At 46.0% G+C, this 22706-nt stretch overlaps 3 protein-coding genes across 5 annotated transcripts; 1 reads left to right on the forward strand and 2 right to left on the reverse strand.

Moving 5' to 3' along the window:
* The first annotated feature begins 56 nt into the window (after positions 1-56).
* LOC147189637 (neurabin-2-like) lies at positions 57-14548 on the forward strand. Its single transcript, XM_086138613.1, has 10 exons — positions 57-1242; positions 8035-8167; positions 9278-9398; positions 9551-9655; positions 10829-10961; positions 12013-12165; positions 12518-12571; positions 12671-12900; positions 12969-13065; positions 13640-14548. Exons 1-10 carry the CDS (start codon positions 61-63, stop codon positions 13688-13690), a joined length of 2259 nt encoding a protein of 752 aa, XP_085994739.1. The 5' UTR covers positions 57-60; the 3' UTR covers positions 13691-14548.
* Positions 14549-15149: 601 nt separating this feature from the next.
* LOC147189638 (histone-lysine N-methyltransferase PRDM9-like) lies at positions 15150-19778 on the reverse strand. Of its 2 annotated transcripts, none has more exons than XM_086138612.1 (7): positions 19549-19778; positions 19349-19459; positions 18867-18923; positions 18507-18784; positions 18341-18408; positions 17991-18181; positions 15150-17487 (listed from the first exon to the last, which is right to left on the reverse strand). In XM_086138612.1, exons 2-7 carry the CDS (start codon positions 19443-19445, stop codon positions 15572-15574), a joined length of 2607 nt encoding a protein of 868 aa, XP_085994738.1. In that variant the 5' UTR covers positions 19446-19459; positions 19549-19778; the 3' UTR covers positions 15150-15571. The 2 variants fall into 2 exon arrangements, with proteins under 2 accessions (XP_085994738.1, XP_085994737.1); XM_086138611.1 differs by having other exon boundaries at positions 15150-17490.
* Positions 19779-20243: 465 nt separating this feature from the next.
* On the reverse strand, positions 20244-22689 carry LOC147189639 (rap1 GTPase-GDP dissociation stimulator 1-A). Of its 2 annotated transcripts, none has more exons than XM_086099431.1 (5): positions 22315-22689; positions 21963-22070; positions 21603-21680; positions 21318-21443; positions 20244-20921 (listed from the first exon to the last, which is right to left on the reverse strand). In XM_086099431.1, the coding sequence occupies exons 1-5, from the start codon at positions 22406-22408 to the stop codon at positions 20476-20478; spliced, it is 852 nt and encodes a 283-aa protein (XP_085955557.1). In that variant the 5' UTR covers positions 22409-22689; the 3' UTR covers positions 20244-20475. The 2 variants fall into 2 exon arrangements, with proteins under 2 accessions (XP_085955557.1, XP_085955556.1); XM_086099430.1 differs by having other exon boundaries at positions 21603-21725.
* Between the last annotated feature and the right edge of the window lie 17 nt (positions 22690-22706).

Here is a 22706-nt window from a genome sequence, read left to right on the forward strand (position 1 = left end):
TGGGGGCGAGGGAAGACATGCCGTCGCAGAGCATCGGTCGCGACGCCTGAGCGAGCCACCATGATGAAGACGGAACCCACCCCCAAGAGCGCCGGCTCCACCCTCAGGAGCCCATCCCCGCACAGGAGCGCATATGAGGCGGGGATGCAGGCCCTCAAACCCGTCGCCGACAACGCAATCAATGGCGACGTGCAGGACGGCCCGCGGGGTCGTCGGTACGGCTCCAACGTTCACCGCATCAAGAACATGTTCCAGCAGCTGCAGACCACCACGGCCGACACAGAGACCGAGGAGGGTGCTAAGGGAGGGGACAAAGCTGTGCGCCTCTCCCTCCCCAGGGCCGGGAGCCTGAACGAGAACGTGGACCATAGTGCGCTGCTCAAGCTCGGCTCTACAGTGTCTGAACGCGTCAGCAAGTTTGACACCAAGCCCGAGAATGGCCACCAGCGAGCTTCGTCGCCCAGCTACTCCAAGCTGCAAGAGACACGCCGCATTTTCGAGCAGCAGCAGCAGCAGCTGCAGCAACAGCAGCAAGAGAAGCTGGCCACCACCAGGGTTCTGCTCAAAGCAGACAAGACCCCGGGCCTGCAGGAGGGTAGGCTAGACATGATGGCCCGCTTCAACGGCAGCACAGAGTCCCTGGACAGCCTGGATGCTAGCGAGGCCGTGTCCCCCACCGTCAGCCAGCTAAGTGCTGTCTTTGAACGGGCAGCCGAGCTTCGGAATAACCTGAACCGGCTCTCATCTACGCCGCCGCTCCCCTCCAGAGGGGTCAGCACCAAGGTTGGCGTGTTGAACTCCAAAATAATCACCAAAAGGGCAAGCGCCTTGGCGTCCAGCAATCAGGGGGATGACTTTGCCGGTCAGCAGGACCAAGAGGGGCCTGCGAGGAGCCTCCGCAGGGGGGCCGGTCCGACCGAGACCATAAACGGGGGTCAAAAGCCAGAGGCGGAGCAACACAGAACGAAGACCGTGTCCGATGCTGGCGTGGAGGCCAAGGCCGAGCATCTTGAGGAGTCCAGCATGGTGGCGCACTTCGAGAACGGAGATGCCACGTCTACGGGGCTGAAGGCGGCGGGTGAAGACGGCCGGACGCTGAGAGACGACGGAGATAGCCAGGAGGAGGAGGAGGACGATGACCGCTACGAGGCCGAGTCCAGTTGTGTCGAGATTGCTGGGCTCCCCATCGAGGAGGAACCGCCCCCGTCAAGGAAAATCCGCTTCAGTGCCGAGCCCATCAAGGTGAGTCAATGATGGCATTTGCTCTTCATTGGCAGAACCGTATAAGTCATTGGTCTCAAGGTCCTCAAGGGTTTTGCATGTCTTAGATCAGGGGTGGCAAACGTACGGTCCGCGGGCCGGATCCGGCCCGCAAAGGAGTTTAATCCGGCCCGCGAGATGATTATGAGGTGTTTCCCTGCTTCACCACGATGATCAGCTCATCAGCAGAAGAAGGTCTGATCTGTCCAACATGGTCCCTACTCTCATCTGGGCTTAGTGGGAAGGGTTTGGGGGGGGGGGGGGCTACCTGGCCCATCTCACAAAGTCTAACCTCACGGTCTTAACTGAACAGAGGGAGAAACATATCTTTTTTTTTTCAAAAGCTCGAGTTTTAGTTGAGTGACCCTAAAGGTCACTCACACAGCGGGGATTGTAAGATTAGGACTCTTATATGATTAGATAGGCGACTTGAGCTCGGCCGTTATCTTGCTGTGACCTTGGGGTTCGTATGGTGGACGTCACACGTGATATCACCCAATCTACCCGGCGTAGCGCCATGCAAGGCGTTAAAAGGGCTGCAGGGATCGTCAGGCGAATGCAAGAAAGAAGCAAGCGGAGGTGAGCTCTGCTCGTGCAACCGTCCATTCCATGATGGAGAAGGTGGTCTTAGCTGCGCAGCTGTGGTTCAAGCGATGGTGTATTGTGACGCGATCTTGTCAAAAGTTAGTCGGCAGGGCATATATCTAGAGATAAAGACTATTTTACTAATATAGTATACTGTAGTAAACGGCTTACACTGTTGACACTTTGCATGTTTTTATTGCCATTGTGCATGTGTACACATTATTAGCAGGGAGCCACTACAGATGATCGACAAGTCAGTGTTGACCCCGCAATGTCTTTTGATGATGGGAAGCGCTTCTCTTTCTTCACGCTGTACCTCACAGAGACCTTTTGTAATGGAGATTGATGTAGTGTGTGCGGGGGGTGTAAGCCTGTCAAGGAGCATCAGGGTCAAGGGGTTGGGGTAGAGGGGAACAAAGGGGGGAGGCCATTAGGCCACTCAAATGTCACGTGTCCGCGTTAGCGTTGCAAAGTCACTTCTCTGTCGCTTGCCAAACAGGAAATACCCATTTTTAGCGCCCACTTCCTGTCGTCAGCAGCCACAATTGGGGCTTTTTGCTGTGATGGCAGTTAGTCGCGTATGAGTTGGAGAGGGGGGGGGGAAAAATAAAATTATGAGGTGGGAAGGTGGTCGTGTGTTCAGGTTCATACTCAATTCTCTTGCTCGCCGTCTCTGTGTGCTTATTCTTTTTGCTTGTTCGCTGTCATCAGTCTGCCGTTTGTTGCTGCAGTTTATAAAAATAGAAACTCCGCCACTAACGTCTAGTTCAGCTCGTTTGCTTTGGCTTAATGTGGACTCCTCGCTGGATGATGATACTGTTTTGTGGTGGATTTGGCCTGGCACTGTCTTGACCACCGAAGCCATGCCATTGCGCAAAAAACAAAAACAAATATAACATTACGTTAAAGTATATTCTAGTTTTTTTTTCCTAATTCTTACTATTATGTATGCCATTTTTATGGCCGATCGTTGTTATAAACAATCAATTAATTGAAAACTGATCAGAAAAAGGTATCGTTTTGGATAAATGGTTACATACTCAACAAGCTTTTAGAGCCTAGAACTTAAGCGTGTATGTTACGATCAAAATATCAAGGTCGGACCACTGCGTTTGATTGTGATCAGTATTAGCCTTTTGTTCGAGCACCTTCCTTCTTAATAATAAGTCGCATTCTTTACCTTTGAATTTTATAGGCTCCAGAACCTAGTGAGGATAAGCGGTTCCGCGAATGGATGGCATGCATGTTACGTTTCTGCAGGTTAGCATGAACAAAGATCATTTTGAGAACGTGCCAACTCCACACAGGAAGGCCTGGATTCCGGAATCAAACCGTGCGCTTCTTGCACTGCGAGACCTGACGTGCTGCCTACCACACTAAGCCAAACTAAAAAAAAACAACAACAACCAAAAAAAAAAAAAAAAAAAAAGAGTTGTTACATAAATTGGCTGATGGCAGACACTTGAATGAGTGGGCTCTCACACACACACACACACACACACACACACACACACACACACGCACACATTCCGCCGACGCATCACTGCGGGACTGAAAGAAAAGAGAGGGGCGACCTTGCTGTTTATCTATGTGAAAAGTCCTCGACCTCAAAGGACCTGTTACCTCTTGCCTCTGCTGCCGCACCTACCAGCACTAATACAAAAAAAAAAAAAAAAGAAGACATGCCACCTGTTCAGTGTTGCTCAGCCAAAAGAAACGAGTGCGTTTCGAATGATGATGACGGGACGGAGATCAAATGTGTTGGAATATTTCAAACATAAAAGAAACGCGCTCTGTAAACGTTGTGGTCAACATTCAGATATTACTTGTTCGGCCCTTTCACACCGATTGTCAAAGCTGTGAAGTTGCGCTAGCGGGAAGCTGTTAGCTATGCAAACGCCTGCGCGTTAAAACGTCGCATCTCAGTGGGTTTAGTGTGAAATGACAATTCGATTGCTCCATCCACGACACACCAAATGTACTGAAACTGTGTCAAAGGGGCTACTTGGGATATGCTGACCCCGCTTGACCATTAGCAATTTTGTCATGTTTAACGTCCACATGACAACGTTGGCAAAACGATGGTTGTTATTGCTAATCTGCAGAACCACTGGATTATGTACAGGATGCCAGGGCAGTCAAGGGCGTGTCACGCATGAGTACCAATTGAGTGCAATAAAAATGTCAACCGTGATGTATTGTAAAGTAGGAAGTCGGGACGGCAAAGTGCAAAATCATCAGGGCTCGGGTGCACCGTTGTTGATTTGATTGTGACAAACTCGACAAGGCAAGATCCCACTTCGTTGGGTTCCGTGTGAAACACACGGGCTGATAAATGCCGCTTCTACTGCTATAGTCTTTTCTCTCCTAATGTTGAACAGTTGAGGCAAGGCAACCTCAGAGAACTATGGATGACTTTGAAGTCCAGATGTCAAGGTCAAAATTAGAGCCTGGCCTATTTAATCGGTTGATATTAGCTCCTGCGAAATCAGTTATTTATTTATGTAGATAGGCGGCCCGGTAGTCCAGTGGTTAGCGCGTCGACTTCACAGCGCAGAGGTACCGGGTTCAATTCCAGCTCCGGCCTCCCTGTGTGGAGTTTGCATGTTCTCCCCGGGCCTGTGTGGGTTTTCTCCGGGTACTCCGGTTTCCTCCCACATTCCAAAAACATGCATAGCAGGCTGATTGAACGCTCTAAATTGTCCCTAGGTGTGAGTGTGAGCGTGGATGGTTGTTCGTCTCTGTGTGCCCTGCGATTGGCTGGCAACCGATTCAGGGTGTCCCCCGCCTACTGCCCGAAGACAGCTGGGATAGGCTCCAGCACCCCCCGCGACCCTAGTGAGGATCAAGCGGTTCGGAAAATGGATGGATGGATTTATTTAGATGATTTTTTTTGGGTTTGTTTTCCCTCTGTTGTCAAGTTAAACAAATACTTAAGCTCGGCGTTAAAAAAGGCTAAAATACATATTAGCCGTCGTCTGAGTCCCACGCCATCAGGATGGCAGCATAATTCCGGCCTCTGTGGGTGACCTTGTTATTCTGCTGCCACATCCCACTCACGAGGTCATCGCTATAAGCCGCCAAACGCCCGCTGAACAGCGACTGGCCTGCCAAAGCAGATGAACACGGATGCCGTGCAGTTGACCATTATTTTATCTGCCTGTTCTACATCTGGGTTGTGAATTAAACCCAGATTCTAGACTGCTTTGGCCACGACGACCGACATGCTTGGATTGTGAAGTGATTAACTTCTTCCAGACGAGTGCAACGAAAAACCACGGCAAATTCACCTGTCAGAGTTTGACAATGACGGAGCGATCAGAGAGCAAGTTGCATCTATTTCTGATGCTAAGCACCGGTTGGCTCGATCCAAATATAGACGTTATTTGGTGAGTCTACAAGGAAGCGAGCGCATCAATTTCTGTGGGCAGAGAGGGTTGTAGAGGAAGTGACTCCCCAGTTTCACTAGCACACTCACTCAAATAATATGAGAAAATGATCAGATTAGGACGTTGAAGAATCAAGTCAACACGCAATCTGACAAAGTCGGTCAAAAGTCTCTTTTTTTTTTTTTTTTGTAAAAACTTTTTTTAAGCAGTTGGCTGGTCATGAGTTGATGGCTACAGAATTCCAGAGTCTAAAGCTCAACCCCCCAAAAATAAATAACATTCAGAAGAGGGTGAGGGCCAATATAATACAGGCAGACAGATATACATGAATGTAATACATCAAAACAGTCCTCCGGAAGAGCGGATGAAAACAACATGTCAGTCTATGCTGCTATATTATTTGTCTACATGTGTTGCGCCTCCATTTGCGATTGGCTGGCAACCGGTTCAAGGTGTCCCGTCGCCTGGATTTTCTGATGTCATTGGTCAACTAGAAAAAAAGCTTACTACTAACCACAGTAAGTAGCTCAAAGGGGTCAGTGTACCATGGTAGCGACGATGCATGAGTTGATGTTACGACGAGCGGGGGTTGGAGGCCTTCAGACCCATTTCGGCGCCCCTTTGTCATATAAATTCAATTGTTGGTTGTCGTTTGCATGCCATTAATGGTCCTCAGTGACACATACACACACTCAGCTGGTTGGCGTCTGTGGCTAGCTTCATTTCTAGGACATCCCATGCCGCAGAGGGAGGGGGCGGGGGTGGTTGGAGGGAGTTTCCTGGCCATCTGTTGGCTCCTTTGACCTACTATCTGTCACAACTGGAACGGCGCCCTTCTTTGGCACACGCATCCCCCGCCCTTTACCAGCAGCATCCGCCCGCCTCTAATCCCACTGTTTGTCTTCGACGCACAACAACATGTCTGCAGGCTGAGGTGAAAGTGTGACGATGTATGTCAGATGCATAGAACGCCACCGTGCAAAACCATTAGCGCACAAGTATCATCTTGAATCAGGCCGCCTCCAGCCACAAGGTCACTGAGTGGATGAATGTTATTGATGTATAGTGTGTGTGCGTGGGTAATCCACATGCGTCTAATCCCGCTAAATACAAAGGTAACCTAAATCAAAAATCTCAGTGCATGTCTATCCATTGTGGCTTCACTTGGGCCAAAATGTTTAGTCAATTAAATATTATAGACTGACCCTAAATGGTGGCGTTTTGCTCCTAAAATGTGAGACAATGCAAGTCAATTTTTCACCCAGTCGCACATGTGCGGCCACTAAATTAGCGGATTTATTTTGTTTTTTTTAAACTTGAATTTTTTGGTTGCTGACAAGGTTCTCTTCCATACACGTTTATCAGGAGTATAGTGACAATTCGATTTACTGTTTTCCCCCGCCTCTTTGAGTCATTGGAGATACTGTAGGCTCCTACTCACATGTGATTTCTATTGAGGCCATGATGGATAGATTGATGTCTGAGATTTTCATTGTAGTTTTCTTGGCAGTCCTGGATTATATATATTTTTTCATCATTTATATCATTTCTCATCTACATCATGCCACACGTGTTTCTGCACACATCAAGTGTCGATTTCGGGCACCGTAGGAAGTATTGAGAAATGCACACCTCGCCGAGCCCCCTCAGAGGCTTTTCTTGGGGTTAAGGGGAGATTTAAATGAAGAAGCAAAGCCTTGTTGAGTGTTCAGCGATGCATGCAAATGCAATCATACTGTAAATCTCCGAAAGGAGAGGGCCACGGATGGGTGGGGGCTGCTGTCAAATCTGACGAGTTTGCAAGCGTTGCTATGGAGAAGAAGAAAAGCTATGCAACGCAGATGGACGCGACTTCAAAACATGAGAGGGAGATGCGCAAACAAAGTGAACACTAAAGTGTGAAAATATCTCCGGAGTGAGAAGAAGAAAATGTTTGTTGAGGGGGGAAAAAAAAACGAGATTCCCTCCAATCGCGAGCGCTTGAGTCGGTGTGACTCGACCATGCGAAGTGCTGCATGCATAATCACCTCCAATGTGTGTGTGTGTGAGCAGCTGCAGGAGGCCTCCATTAGTATGCTGGAGGTGTTTACGTAAACGACCACACTGTTAAAAAGAAGTCGTCGCCTCCTCTGTGTGTTTTTGAAGCAGCTTTAGACCTCACCTGACCAATATATTCACTTGGCAAGGGTGTGAAGTATTTGACCTTTCTTGCATCGCTTGTTTACTTTTTCCACACATTAACAGAATCTAAATATGCATCAAATGTGCGATAAACTGCGATTGCCTTCCGCCGTGTGCCTTTTTTTTTGTCAAACCTATGTCAAAATGACGCCACTTTTGTCTGTTTTAGGAATTCAACTAACGGTAGCTTCTCGCATTAAAAAAAATAAAAATAATAATAATAGAGAGCGGCCAGAAAAACTCCCTAAATACAACAACCAAATCAAGTGTGCTTTTGTAAACTTGCGCCTCTCTTTTGCAAGGATGTTGTTAGAGTGTAAGCAGCGCACATCAGAGAAGACACATTTTGAAGTAAGGAAGGAGAAAAGAAGAAAAAATAAATTACCCTGACAAATAAACTAGAATGAGTCACAGATTTGGATGAATCCCCAGCCCCTACCACTCGTTTGAACCTTGTACCTTTAAACCTCCTCCCTCTCCCGTATCCTGGGTTGATACCATTTAAACAGAACATCAGTTAGGGGTAAAAAGCTTGACATGCAACCTGAGAGGGGTTCGTGATTCAAGCTCGAGCGATCTAAATTGAATCGAAAGTGCAGCATGTTTGTGTGTGGTGCAGGTGTTCGCCACCTACCCCAACGAGGACTACGACAGGCGCAACGAAGACGTGGACCCGATGGCGGCATCCGCCGAGTATGAGCTGGAGAAGAGGGTGGAGCGGCTGGATCTGTTCCCCGTGGAGCTGGAGAAAGGTGAGCCGTCAGCGCCAATGCGAGACACATTTCACCGCGCCGCGAGCCGTTCCCAATATTGTGGCCTCCTCGTGCAGCCAAGCCTTAACCTGCGCACTTCCTCAAGGAGCCTGACCCCCAACACACTTTAATATGAAGAGCTATACATATATTTATAAGAGACTATATTTATAAGTGCAAACATGGTTCAGCATTTTATATATATATATACAGTATATATATATATATATATATATATATATACATACGCTTGCTATGTGTGACTGAAAAGCTTTTGGTTCATCTCTTCCTTCTCCCCACCAACAGTAAAGCCTTTTTTCAAGATAAAAAGTAAAATAGTTTTCATTATTTTTATTTTTTTTCATGTACTATTAATATTTTTTTAAACTATTTTTGCCGAAATTTATTTTCTCAACAGTGAGAATTTTTTTTTAAATGAGTGTCTTTTTTTTAATATCTGTACAACTAATCTCATAGGATTACACTGACTCTTTCCAAAAGGGCTACTTGATCACAATTTTTTTTTTGCTGTGTTTTTAATATTTAACTTCATGTATTACAGGTATCGCACCTTTTTTTCCTTCTTTCAAAAATATGACAATAGTCGTACGATTAAGACTGTCAAAAATATAGAACTATGCTCATAAAATTGTTTAATTTTCTCCCATAAAATGCTGATAATCCTTCCATCCTTTGAAGTTTCACTCAAAAACAACAAGACTGATGGAAGCCTTTTATCTTTAGCAAAAATATATTACTAGTCGTAAAATTTTCATTATTTCTCTCCAAGCATATTTCTTGCAGGATTGCTGCTTTTATTCCTTTTTATTTTAAATGTAAAAAATGTAATCTCATTAGGCCTATTTGCCTTAAAATACAACTTTCGTCTCATAAATCGTTATTTAATTCTATTTGTGCAAGATTACAAATTGCTACCAGGTATCATAGTAATAATATATGTATGTATGGTTGGTTTTAGTGTGAGTAAAAAAAAAAAAAAAAAAAGAAATCCCTCAAAATAATCTAGACTGATTTGACTCAGATCTGACGTGAATTTTAAGTCACTTAGCATCACACCTTGAAACAAAGTCGGCTTGTCTTGACTCCCAGACGAGGACGGCCTGGGCATCAGCATCATCGGGATGGGCGCTGGGGCCGACATGGGCCTGGAAAAGCTTGGCATCTTCGTCAAAACCGTGACCGAGGGGGGAGCGGCGCATCGCGACGGCAGGTGCGGAGTTCTCGTGCCACCTCATCAAAGAATCAAATGACGCTACTTTCGAATGCGTCCTTAGCGATGCTTTGTACAATCTATGGGGCAATAGTATACCTACAGGAAGTGCTTGTAGGTGGTGACATCACTCGTTGTGGTGCTGCGTGCAGGATCCAGGTCAACGATCTGATCGTGGAGGTGGATGGGACGAGTTTGGTGGGGGTCACCCAGAATTTTGCCGCCTCTGTGCTAAGGAACACGTCGGGAACTGTCAAGTAAGATGACAAATGACACCTTCAAATATTTTTTTAAAGAAACAAGTAGTAGTTATTTAGTAACGGGATGCAGACAGTCAGTAAAAATGCTTGCTACAATGTGCCAGTTTCTTTTTTTTTGCATTTAAACTTCATCTCGTGGCCTTAAATGCATCACACGGCGTCACGTTAGCGGCTCTTTTGAGATAATGGCGATGCGTCATAATGGAGTTCAGATGCTCTCGCTGTGATATGGGAAGATCAAAGGCTGTCACAGGGAGCTCATGCATTATGGATGATCATTTCAAAAAAACACACACACACATGCTCAAGCTGAAAGACATCAGGAGGTTTGCACATTTAATTACTCGAAAATTGAAAGGCTTCATGATTCACGCTGTCTTCACGCTGCTCTTTAATTAAAGAGTTTTTGTTTGCTTTCTAGTGGCTGTAATGGACTGAGTTGAAAGAGCAAGGGGATAAATAATTTGTTGTTTGTTTTCATCTTTGTTGTTTTTCTTAGGCCAAATAAGTTGACATATTGAGAGCTTTACCCCTTCAAAACCTAGCGCCCCCCTCTTGAAATGTTTTGAAAATCATGAGCGCCCCCCCATGAAAAAAAAAAAAAGACGCAGGAAGTATGTCATTTTGCTTTGCAGTCGCCATTTTAGGGTTACGTGGCAATTTACTACCAGCTATTTTTCAAAGACAAATTCATCCTACAGGTTTTGTGGGAATGCTACCAAATTTAAACCACATAGACTCGACGTATGAGTGACTTACATTGTGAAAAAAAAAGTTTTCATCATTTCCCAGAAGCATGGCGGCGAAGTGTGATGACTTGCCGTAAAACCCCCACACTCAAATCTTTGAAAATTCAGTTCAGTTGGACTTAGAGCTGCAAGCTGTAACAAAGCGCTTGACAGAACATTTAACATTAAATTTACAAGGCGCTTGGAGTTGAAGCGGATCTTAATGGGACAGGAGAATTGAACCAATCTCCTTACTCGTCAATGGACGCTACAGCTTCTTGTTTTATCAAGATTTGACATATTTGATGAGTCTCGGCCTGAAGAAAGCTGCGAGCGTATTTTTTCTCAGTGTCAGGATATATGTTTGTCAGATCCTTCCCGATTGTAACGCAATTTTAGCTTCGACTGTTATTATTATTGACCTAACTATTGTACTGTGCAGGTTCTTCATCGGGCGTGAGAAGCCAGGTGAGCAGAGCGAGGTGGCGCAGCTCATCCAGCAGACGCTGGAGCAGGAACGCTGGCAACGCGAGATGCTGGAACAGCGCTACAACCAGTACATGGAAGAGCATGAGGTCTGTCCATTTTTGGGGGCGGGGGGTGGAATAAAAGTGCACGGCTTGTTATTGTGGAATGTGTGGCAGGGTTGCGGTCGTGCTGTGCTGGGGAAACGCTGAGTAATCCATATTTCTCAGCCCCCCGCCTTCCCTCCCCCACTGACTCAGAATTCTGCCTGCCTTCTCAGCTGGGTTGCCTCATCAATATTTTATCCAGAATTACTTCCACTTTCAGAATAGATGCATTTGTGTGTATTTTTAAGGCCGCAGCAGTCAAAACATTCGGCACACCTTCACAACCGAATGAAAGTCATCCAGCAAAACAAAAAATTGTACCTGGTGTTTATTATTGTGCTGGTCATACTTTAAGCATCTCATTTGGCAAAACAAGCCCACCAAACGGTTGGAAAAGAGCCTTCTGCGGATGTACCTCACTTGTCATCGCCATGGAAACATGATGACTGCAAAATGGGTTCTTGGATTCGCGTTGTAGCTCTCAAACGGTTGCTTCGGTGCTGCACGTGCGCGGAAACGACCTTTTCCATTGGCGACAATCACAGGAAGTGACTCCATTCATCGAGAGAGGGTGGTTCTTGAAAAGCATCAAAAAAGGGTGGAAGATATAGTGAGCCAATGAAGTAGAATGGAAATGGTGCTTTTGCACCCTCTATTGGCTATCTACTGTATTGCACCTGTTTTTCGTGTTCGTTTTGAACAAATGAAAACAGGGATTATTTACATTCAATTATTTTCACTGTATCGTTTCAAAAACTATTAGTTATTTTACAACAAATGACGTATCTCTGGTCCTGCGATTGACTGCTGAGCAATCCACCTTTTGCCCAAGAGTCAGCTGGGCCAACCCAAATTTCACAGAAAATGTTAGTATTTTTCATGAGCTTTCCTTCAGTACACAATAGTAACTTGTCGTAAAAGTTCAATTAGTATAAAAAAACCCATAAATCAGTGTATAATTGATATATAGATTTTTTTTTGGATCATGAAGTGTACCTAAGAAAAGAGTGCATTTTGATGTGCATAGAGGTTCTCACCGCTCTCTTCTCTGCAGGGCGGCGAATATGCCACAGATGAAGAAGAGGACGAGGACGAAGACGTCAGTCCGCAGTACACGGGCGCCATTGAAGTGTTTGACTTGGCGGAGAACGAGGACCTGTCGCCGCTGGAGACGGACCCCGAAAAACTGGCCCATAAGTACAAAGAGGTGCGTACACAGAGTGTGAATGCGGCTGATTCTCGACTTGCCAATTATTCATGAAAAGTGCTACCATGCACAATAGAATTCCGTCCCAAAAAGTCCACAACACGCATAATTAACACAATAAGTCATCAAACCAATTTATGATAGCTGCCACTTTTCACAAAAAACAGGACTAGAAATAATCCTGTCGCCCCTAAAAAAACAGCATGCTCCATCTCACGCAAACACACGGGTCATAGAATTAATGAGGGGCTAATTATTCATATAAACTGCCACTTTGCACAACGGTATTCAACATAACACGGTTCAAATGGCTGAGAGCGTATATGCCCTTACTTGATGTTCTCCCATTCAGCTCCAAATTAAGCATGCCGTGACTCAGGCAGAGATCCAGCAGCTGAAGAGGAAGGTACGCTGGATTCACCCGCAGACACATCTCAGTTCCTCTCCCATGCTTGTTTTTCTTTTCTTCATGAGGAATTTTTTATTTTATTTTTTGTCCTCACAGCTGCACCACGCCGAGCAGGATAAGCAACGCTGGCGCATGGATAAGGCGCAGCTGGAGCAGACCCTGCAGGAGAACAAGGAGCGCATGGAGAAGCTGGAGGGATACTGGATGGAGGCGCAAAGCTTGTGCCAGGCTGTGGACGAGCACCTGAAGGAGACGCAGGCGCAGTATCAGGCGCTGGAGCGCAAGTACAGCAAGGCCAAGCGGCTCATCAAGGAATACCAGCAAAAGTAAGACCGATTTGTATCACTCTACTCTTTCTTTGTAAACGCTGATGCATCCTCGGGTCGTTCTCCAGGGAAATTGAATACCTGAAGAAGGAGACGCAGCGATGCGCACAAGTCGGAGCCGAGGCATCGCTCCTCAAGGAGGAGTCGGGTCAGCTGCAGGAACAGGTTCGTCAGCAAGATAACACAAAGAGAAAATGTAATCCAATTGGCTGTGGGTTAGGATAAAAGTGCACGTCGAGCATCATGGTCTGCTTGTATATCAACTAAAATACTTGGTAGTTTGCGTTTCGACAACGCAAAATTCTGTAGTCCTTAAAAAAATCTGTCAGAATGTCCTAAATTGGCACTCATGAGGTTCTGTTTTTTTTTTTAATTGTTGAATGATTGACTAATAATTACAACACACGACACTTGTACTTTACATCACGGATGCTCTAAAAATGTAATAAACGAGGTCATCTGAAAGTAATACTGGATGGATGGACTGTTGCGCCCTCTAGTGGTCTGGAAAGGGGATTTCAAAGGGCAATTACACCAAACAGACACTACTACCAATAATACACGTGATCTGAACAAAAATGCAATGGCAATTCCAATTCCCAGAACAGAAATACAGAATAACTAGAAATAATCCAAACAGTAAAATAATTGCACGGCACGCTTGGTCAAGGGATTTCCCCACTTGTTGTTTGGGCATGCACGTGACCAATTGATGGCATTCTTCTATGTTCGGTTGCAGGTGGCTGACCTGGAGTGCCGCGTGGAAGAGCTGAAATCGGAACCTTTATAAGAAGCCCTTTGGGAATGAGCGAGGAGAGCACAACAAGGAGCAGCAGGGTATCTTTCGTCTCTCCATGCTGAACACATCTTTCACACCTGGAGAGTATTTAATCCCCGAATCTGGTATTTTTGTGACATGTCACGCTGTCGCCCCCCCCCCACCCCCCTTTCAATTGCCAAACAAAAACAACTTCCTTTTTCTAGTTTGGTGACTTTTTCCAGCGTGTACAGACGTGACTACTGTATGGGTGTGGGTTAACAACAAGAGTTTTTAATACGTGTCAAAACATTTAACACATGTAAACTCTAAAATAGAGGAGGGTTAATGTAAATTTGATGTGATATTGACAACTGAGGTGCTTTGCCAGGGGATCAGAAACCGGACTGATTGTTACTGTGGCAACCACCTGCTGCCTAAAAGTGTTGTGTGCATTTTATTTTATTATTCTTCTTTTTACACTTGTAAGACTCCGTTCATTCATGACTACTAACCGGAGATGCCAGTGCCAGCAGAGGACATTTAACAGTCTGGAACCAGCAGCTGCAACACAACGAGGAAAAGAAAGAAAACACACGCACACATACAGACACACAACGAATTGAACGGCGCACGCATGTGTCGCGCAGCCACCACCATCTTTGTAGAGCTCAGCTTCTATTTTAACTTCGTATTTATAACAGACATGTGAGCGAAAATGGTGTGTTATGTAAAACCAAAACAAAAAAAAAGTAATATATCCAGATGACAAAAATGAAGAAAAACAGGCACGGTTGTGAGTATTTTTTCCTAATAATAATAATAATAATAAGGCTTGTACAGTGCACATGCTTGGCATTGTGTGTTTTGTGGATTAAATGGTCAATAGTGGTGGACAAAGTGCTTGTTTTTTAATTCAACTTTTAAAAAAAACTACGCACTCGGGGTGGCCATTTGGTTGATCCAAGAAAATTATTTTTCTTGTATTTTTCAAATGTAAACGAGTGCAGCAGCATGTATTGAACAGAACAATATTTCCTGATGGCGGAGGTCTGCGCGGATGTAGCTCACCTAGCTGCGACAGGCAGAATGAAATGCAATTCTACTAGAATGCAGAAGGGAAATAATTGGTGGTGGCCGCTGAGATTTTATTTTTTTTTAATACAAAATTTGGTGTGGGTGGTGGTTTTTCCTTGGACTTTGTTGAGCCAAAGGCACAGATTTTCAGCAGAAAAAGATCTCACGGCACACTACCAAACAAAAATGTCACAAAAATCGAGGTTATGCAGAGCCAATGTAAGCATTTGACAAAACAAGACAAAGTGCTTCCCGTCCGGCGAAGGGAACGGGCAGAGCCCCAAAACGAGAGACCTGCACAAAGCACCTATTTGAACTTGGATTTATGTCTTCAACTAATATGCCTGCTACCAACGATTACCATAGATACGATGTTTAGATTTTGTTTGTGTTTAAACATAAATATCATACAGTATCTGTAGAAATCAAAGATATATTTATTAAGCTTTTGTCTGAACAGCCGGCAAGGTCACGTGACATTGCACGTAAACCGGATGAATTATGTACACGCGAATCTAGCGGAAGAGCATCATTTTTCCAATTGTCACTATACACTACTAGTACAGATAGATGAAAGAAACATTACTTGCAGCAATTAAATAATTTTCAGACCAATTAAGTGAAACTGGATACCTGGATGCCGCAGCAGATCTGATGACCCCTTACCGCATACTTCACAGCAAACTCGTTGGAGACAGACTCAAGAGCGCCATTGGTGGCTGTGGTCAACATGCTGCCAATTCCGAATATGCATTGACCTGAATTTTTAACAACTATCAAAACAAAAGCAGATCCAAACCACGGCTGGCTGAACGTAGTCAAAATAAATGTCTTGTGTTAGGTGTGCATTTTCCGGTGATGCCTGCGCAGGTGGTAATTCCTCGAAAAGCTTTTCCCGCACGTGGCGCAAGGAAACATGCGCTGTCCCATGTGCAGCATGTGGTGCGCCTTGAGGCTCTGCGGGCGGCTGAAGCTCTTGCAACATTGTTCGCAGTTGTAGGGCCGCACGCCCGTGTGCTTGCGCTCGTGCCGCTTCAGGTCGCCCGACTGGCGGAAGCTCTCGCCGCAGTGCGTGCACAGGTAGGGCTTTTCTCCCGTGTGCGTGCGCAGGTGCACGGTGAGCTGGCTTGAGTGGGCGAAGCCCTTGGCGCAGTGCGGGCAGCCGTAGGGCTTCTCGCCCGTGTGCGTGCGCCGGTGCTGCTTCAGGGTGTAGTGGTTGCCGAAGCCCTTGCCGCAGTCGGTGCAGAAGTAGAGCACCTTCACCTGTTGAAAGCACGAGTGGCTTTTAAAAGCCTTGGCGTTGGCGTAGCCTTTCTCGCAGCGGGAGCACGTGAACACCTTGACGTCCTGCTCCTCCTCCGGCTGATACGTCAGGCTGTTAGTCAGGTACTCCGCTGGGTGGTGCCTGCGAACGTGCTTGGCCAGGAAGCTCTTGGCGGTGAAGGAGAACTGGCAGTGGGCGCAGGAGAAAAGCTCGGTGGTGCAGTGGTACTTCCTGCAGTTGTCGGCGCGCTGATGGTGCTGCAGGCCCACGGACTCCACGAAGACCTTGCCGCAATGTTCGCAACGGTGCGGCGGCACGCTCTGGTGAACGGTCTGCTCGTGACGGCGCAGGAGGGCGGACTGGCCGAAGTTCTTGCCGCAAAGGGTGCACACGTGGCGCTGCTGGTTGCACGCGTGCGCCCGCAGCTTATCTGGGTCGGCGTAGCTTTCATTGCAGTAGTTACAAGAGAAGAACTTGGGTTTCACTTGCATCTCACTGCCTTCGCCACTTGCTGTTTGATTGGGACCGACGATCTCGGTGATGGGGGAAATTTTGGATTTGGAGGCGTGTCGCCGTGGCCTCGCGCAGGGAAGCCTCGTAACAGCCGCCTCCGAAGGTTGCGGGACGGTATCGGGGTCGTTCTGCTCTCGGGTATCCTCCGGGTGACTGCCGCTGACGTGCAGCTGCAGGAGGTCCACAGTCGAAAAGGCGAGCGAACACTCGCCGCAACTAAAGGGCATCTCGCCGGGCGCCCCGGACACGCGGCGCGCACTCGAGCGCCCTGTGCGCCGCGTGCGGTGGCGCTGCAGGTGGCGGGTAAGGTCGCTGCACTGACCAAAGCACCGCTTGCACAGGCTGCACACATACGGGCGAATCTTATCATGCACCAGTGCCTTGTGCTTCTTGAGGAGCGCTTTGTTACGGACACTTTTGCCGCACTCGGGGCAAACGTGGGGCTGCTCCTCCCCTTCCTGCTCTCCCACCTCATCTGCAATCGCAACCTTTGCATCACTCAGTTGCTCGCTCGCCGTTACATCCAATGTGTTGTTCGAAGCCTCTTCTTGGGAGCAACCATTTTCCGCCGCATTTATTCCCTCTTTCGTCCTGCCTGGCTTCCTGTGAACGATCTGGTGTCGAACCAAACCAGACGCTTGGCTGAAGCTACGCCGGCACAGCGTGCAGCAGTAAGGGCGCCTGTTCCTGTGCACACACAGTTTGTGTCTCTTCAGGTGCGACGCCTGCTTGAAAGTCTTACCGCAGTCGGAGCAGGCTATCAACATGACTGCATCGTCTGGAAGCAGCGTCAGGACGGGAGTAGAGATGCCGGCATCGGAGGTAGGATTTTCTGGCTTGGTTTCATCAGGGTGGGATTTTAACTGTTGATTTGAGTGGAAGCAGTCGGTGTGGCACTGGAGGAAGGCCTCTGTGGTGAAGGTCAGCTGACACTGGACGCACGCAAAGACCTGAGACGTCGCAGGCAGCATACCCTCTGCTAAACAAACAAACAAACAAAAAAAAAAAAAAACAAGGAAGACATAAGGAAAGTTTACTGGTGATTTTCATTTCAAAAAGATTAAAAATGTAGTTCCAGTCTTGAACATGGTTCGCCTTTATTTTTTTGTACTTATAAGATATAATTTCACATTCAGAAATACTTTTGTGGGTAGTTTTTAAATTTTTTGGGGGATATGATAATAATCGCAAATGTAAAACATGTTCTATTTCTCTTAATAATAAAAATTAATACTCAATCTACACTTAAATTGTAATGTAGAACTTAACAAACATAAATGGTTATTTAAAATTCCAACAAATATATTCATATACTTATGTTTCATATGTAATTTCAATTTAATTTTGAACCGAGTACATTTAATTGTTTGTTTATTTTACAATTAACATTTAAAATGTTAACGATAATTAAAAAAATATAATAATTGTAACATTTCACAATTTCTCACGTCTTTATGTTAAATTCAAAATAAAATGCACCTGCAGTCTGAAGCTTGCTCAACCAGATTTGCGTCCAGGCATCGCTGAAACGTGTGAGGAGCTTGCCGCTGGGCCACACCAGCAATTCTTCGCCAGCATTGACACTGCGGCAGCAGTGGTACAGGATGCTGCCTTTGTATTGCACTGCCAGCAGATTGCTCTCATCCCTGCTGCGAGCACGTTTGACATATCTGCCGGAGAGCAAAAATAATAGGTCTACTAAGTTGAGTAGAAACACGCACACATTAGGATAATTTGCTATATTACAACTTATATATATATATATATATATATATATATATATATAGTTTTATACATTTGTGTTTTTAAGTAGGTTATGAAAACAATACCTCATCCAATTTGACAGAGATTCTGCAGAGGCATCAATGTACTCATAAGCATCTTGCCCTTTGTAAATCTGCAAAATAAATAGAATATTTCTTCAGTGTAATGGTTCAAAGTGGCACACTTTGAGTAAACATTTATCTATATAAAGCTAAAAAGTATTCCATCTACCTCCCAGGAAAAGTCACTTTCAATGGCGTTCTCCACACTCGTCTCTTCACCCTCAAACGGTCCGAAATGCATACCGGGTGCGAGCGCGGGCCCGTGATTGATGACCCCAACACCTGCGCCGGGAATACTGGAGCGGCCCACCGTCAGGCCGTAGGGCAACGTCAAGAGCGCCCTCTCGGGGACGCCCATGCTTGTGGGAAAGTCGAGGATAAAAGATGGGCCGCTGGTCTTGAAGGCGTCGCTCTGGTTTTGGTAGAGCGCAAGGCATTCGTCGCAGCCTGGGGAAGGGAAACGGAAAGTATTTATGTCTATGTTTAGACAGGCGGTAGAACGGCGATGCTTAAAAATGTTCTTCCTTACAAAAACCTTCTCCTGCCTCTCCATTACTGACCAGCAACTTCTGGATTGGTGGTATCGCTGAGAGGTGAAATCGAGAGAATGTAAATGGAAAAGCTGCAATAATCTAACCATACTAGTAGAAGATTATAGCACGTTCTAAGTGTCTCTTTAAGTATGTTCTACACTGCTCACAGCCACTCGGTGTGCTGTATACTTGCGCTGACGAGTGCTATGGTACACTATGGTGTTTAAAAGACACACTCCAACTTTTTTTGACAATCTAAAACTGTTCCCGGGTGTCTAAACATCCCTGTGACATGCTTTCATTAAAATACCTTCAGGGTCCAGAATTAAAGCTATTTTTTACATCACAAAACTTGACCCTCAGTTCCTGTCTTTCTTTCTCATTTCGCGTACCCTTGCGTTCAATGCAATTAACATGGGACGTGGACACAATTATTAACATTTAGTCTGTGAAATTTAACATAAGAAATGTATCCAACCTGCTGTGTCGATGCTGTCAGCGGGCAAGCAGCCTTCTATGATAACAACTTGCCCGGTGGACTCGACCCACTCCACGGCGCTGGTCGTAGACGACATTGGGGCCACGGACTCTGTTGAAAACAATTTATTTTTGTTTTGGGGCTTTTAATAACGAGCGAAATACGTTAGTTAACGCCTTCCAAACATTAAGTTACCTTACCTTTAAGGCTTAGCGACCATGATGTAAGCGAAATTGTCGTAGAACGTCATGGTAGTCTCCGCAAACTGACCACACAAACCTAGCTACCATGGACTTCATGTGTGTTGGTATCGAACCTGTCACGAATTTTAAAGTCGTCTTATTGAAAAACGTTCCTGTTTCTACTGGCACGTAAATTAAGCTTGTGCATAGTTAGCTCGAATTGCTTTGCTCACAACCGCACTGCGGAAGAGTTTAACTCTTACCCGGAAGTGGTTGTGTCGACGTCTTCGAAATAAAAGCTTGCGGAATTATACATTTAGCCCACACAAACCTTTACCTAGCTGGGAGAACATAAGAAATAACTACCGGTAATTGCATGTTCATGTTAATTGGTTGTATTCTAGCTTTTTACACATCCTCAAAGCATGCCCGGTGTGATCTATTTGCTTACCACGACAAATTACAACAGAAGTAACAAAGCGAGCTTGGTCGCCCATTGAGTTAATTGGTTTACATTTCCAGAATAAAAGCTTCTACAACTTGCTAAGTAAATAAAGCCCAATAAAACTTTGGCTAACTACCAGAACCCATAAATTACAGCCTCCCCCCGCCCCCACTGATTTACAGCCCAATTTGAATTCTTAATGCATTTTGCAATTCCAGACTAGGACTGCAAAGTGTGCTGTTTTTTTTTTAAACAAAATCCACCACACTTTCTCACATTTGTTTATTTTATCAAGCAAGAATTAGTTTTTTTACACATTGGTTTTTAACACAATATAGCATTGACAATTAAAAAATGACTGTGGTACTACTGAGTGTGAGCTGCCTTAACATCAATGTAAACTGTTGTAAAAGTCCACTTAATGAGTAAGTAACTAAACAATTTGAGCAAAAAGTGTCTCTAAAAGTTAAAGTGCGCCAAGTTCACCTAGAATCTTGCAATCAGAGGAAGGTGTGGAAGACCAGTGACTTCAGACTGGAGCGTCTCAGGCTGTTCCTGTTTGCCATCTTGGAACATTGCCCAAAGATGAAAAAGGGGAACCATCGAGTGGGCCGCTTACTCCTAAAGAAGGAGGTGGAAAAACGTTGCACAAGCTCCACACTGACGGCGTACTGCGCCGGCGCCCATTGGCACACACGCACCACAGTCACCGAAGTAACAAAGCCGCACTTGTGTGGTGACACGCCACGAAAAATACACTCCCCTGGCTGGGCAGACGTGCCCCTCTCCCACACCACGCTGGCATCTTCGACTATGCTCATGCCGCTGAGGTTGCACAGGGCCCGCAGGCATAACTCCTCTAAGGCCTCGTTGCCGGGGAATCGCAAGAGGACAGCAACCAGACGAGGTACCACCCCTCTGCGCAGCAACAGCTGCTGATGCTTACCTGACAGTGAGACACAAAACACACAATGACACTCGAACTGTTATCCAGTTTTCCTCCTCTGTTTTGCAATTCATCATTCGTGCCACTGCAATTTCGCAGATCTGTCCATTTGTCATGGAAATTGCCACTATATAGGAAAATATATGCAATTTATATAGACCATTTTAATGTTTTTATAGTACATGTACATTCTGTGATGCCCTTGCAAATGAGAAAGGAGAGCCACAGTTGCGATGCACTTTTCAGCCATTTCTTGAATACCAAGAGAATAGTAAAACATTGAATGGGCTCCTGATATTGTCCTTGGGGGCTATCTGGTGCCCGCAGGCACCACGATGGTGACCCCTGAACTCGGTGATTTAAACCAATTTGGTCCTTTTTAGTTTCGATACTCACAACTGTCATAAGACAAGCGAGTGATGGCCTGGACTGCATGCCTCAGCAGGTCCTGGTGTGCACTGGTCAGCACAGACAGTAGAGCCGTAAACAGGCCGGCGTCTCCGAAACCTTTACGGATCACCGCTTGACAGACGGGGAAACAAAAGGTGGCATGGTGTTAATAAAAGTGATTCAGTCCAATGCCACCGAGACATTTGGGAGGGGTACATCTCTATGTGGATTTCGGCACAGTCTATTTGCTGCTGAACTCTATTGGTACTAGTCTCGTGAACAGTGACTTACGTTCCTTGGCGAGTTCAGCCACCAGTTGGGCGGTAAGCAGCGCCAGAGGCCCCCTTCCCCTCAGCAGCAACGCCAGAACTGGAAGGATGCCGCTGATCACCACTTGCTCAGCGGCACCTTTGTCTGGGCAGATGCGGACCGACTTATCAACGCAATGGCGCCGCGTTGAAAACCCCAATCCAAAGTGTTTTCTTGTTTATTTGAACAAAGCAAAGATATACTTTTATGTCCTCTTCCCATGTAACATTCCAGTGACTTATACCGACCAATCTCCTTGATGAAGGAGGAGCATTGGTGGCGCCATTTCGATGAGGACGTTGCAAGTATCTTTCAAATTCAAACATTTGTGTCAAGACTCACTCCTCTCCTGAATGTTCACCAGCAAAGTGCACAAGTGAGGCTTCAGCTCATCTTCCATCCGCTCGAGACCCAGCACCCTGATGGCACCTAATGCGTTGTTCAGATTCTCTGTGGTGTGGGAGGAAATGGGGGAGAGGGGAGGGGAGGTGGGGTCACAAAGCATGAAGAGAAAAAGAGCTGCAGGAAAGGACAAAGTCTTGATCATAGTCTGTGCAAACACCCCAGTCACTTTAGTGAACAGACACAAGCTAAACAAAGGGGAGCAACTTTTATGTGAAATTAACCTCCTTGGAGTCCTTCAGATTAGTCCTGTTTACAATGCAAAACGTTAAGGAGCATTGACCACACTCACCGTTTGGCGTGTAGGGTTGCAGACGACTGGTCTTGTGTTTGTCCCTGTTGGTACACTGGTACGTAAATGTGAGCGGCATGTTGGAATGTCCCATCTTGAGTTTTTGTTATTCCGACAATATCCCTTTGCTTTTTCTTTACATTACCAGCCCGGCGTCAAGGCTGGAAAAATCATCTGGCGTTTCCGCCGGCTCTCTCAGTCCTGTTAATGCAAATCCTCACCCCACTCAAAGCTCCTCTCTCGCCATCTGTGCGTGTACACTTCAGGTATTAGCGGCCCGGCTGCTGCGGGTATTTTGACTAGCCTAAAAACCTCCCACGGTGCTTTGGAGCCTTTGAGGCAACGTGAGAGGAGGGAGCCGCACATTGACTTGGTTGCATCACTTTTCATCC

The sequence above is a fragment of the Hippocampus guttulatus genome, chromosome 19 (assembly GCF_054856545.1).
Source record: "Hippocampus guttulatus isolate MCC_2025c chromosome 19, RoL_Hgut_1.0, whole genome shotgun sequence".
In the NCBI taxonomy this organism is placed as follows: domain Eukaryota; kingdom Metazoa; phylum Chordata; class Actinopteri; order Syngnathiformes; family Syngnathidae; genus Hippocampus; species Hippocampus guttulatus.

Excerpts from the sequence above, each read along its gene's own strand:
- LOC147189637 (XM_086138613.1), top strand. The coding sequence starts at position 61 with ATGATGAAGACGGAACCCACCCCCAAGAGCGCCGGCTCCACCCTCAGG. Across the intron at positions 10,962-12,012 it reads AGTACATGGAAGAGCATGAG|GGCGGCGAATATGCCACAGA; the intron begins GTCTGTCCATTT and ends TCTTCTCTGCAG. Across the intron at positions 12,166-12,517 it reads TGGCCCATAAGTACAAAGAG|CTCCAAATTAAGCATGCCGT; the intron begins GTGCGTACACAG and ends TCTCCCATTCAG.
- LOC147189638 (XM_086138611.1), bottom strand. The coding sequence starts at position 19,445 with ATGTCGTCTACGACCAGCGCCGTGGAGTGGGTCGAGTCCACCGGGCAA. Across the intron at positions 18,785-18,866 it reads AGAGGCAGGAGAAGGTTTTT|GCTGCGACGAATGCCTTGCG; the intron begins GTAAGGAAGAAC and ends TCCCTTCCCCAG. Across the intron at positions 17,491-17,990 it reads GAGCAAGCTTCAGACTGCAG|CAGAGGGTATGCTGCCTGCG; the intron begins GTGCATTTTATT and ends TTGTTTGTTTAG.
- LOC147189639 (XM_086099430.1), bottom strand. The coding sequence starts at position 22,408 with ATGGGACATTCCAACATGCCGCTCACATTTACGTACCAGTGTACCAAC. Across the intron at positions 22,071-22,314 it reads GCAACCCTACACGCCAAACG|AGAATCTGAACAACGCATTA; the intron begins GTGAGTGTGGTC and ends CCCACACCACAG. Across the intron at positions 21,726-21,962 it reads GGTGAACATTCAGGAGAGGA|ACAAAGGTGCCGCTGAGCAA; the intron begins GTGAGTCTTGAC and ends GCATCTGCCCAG.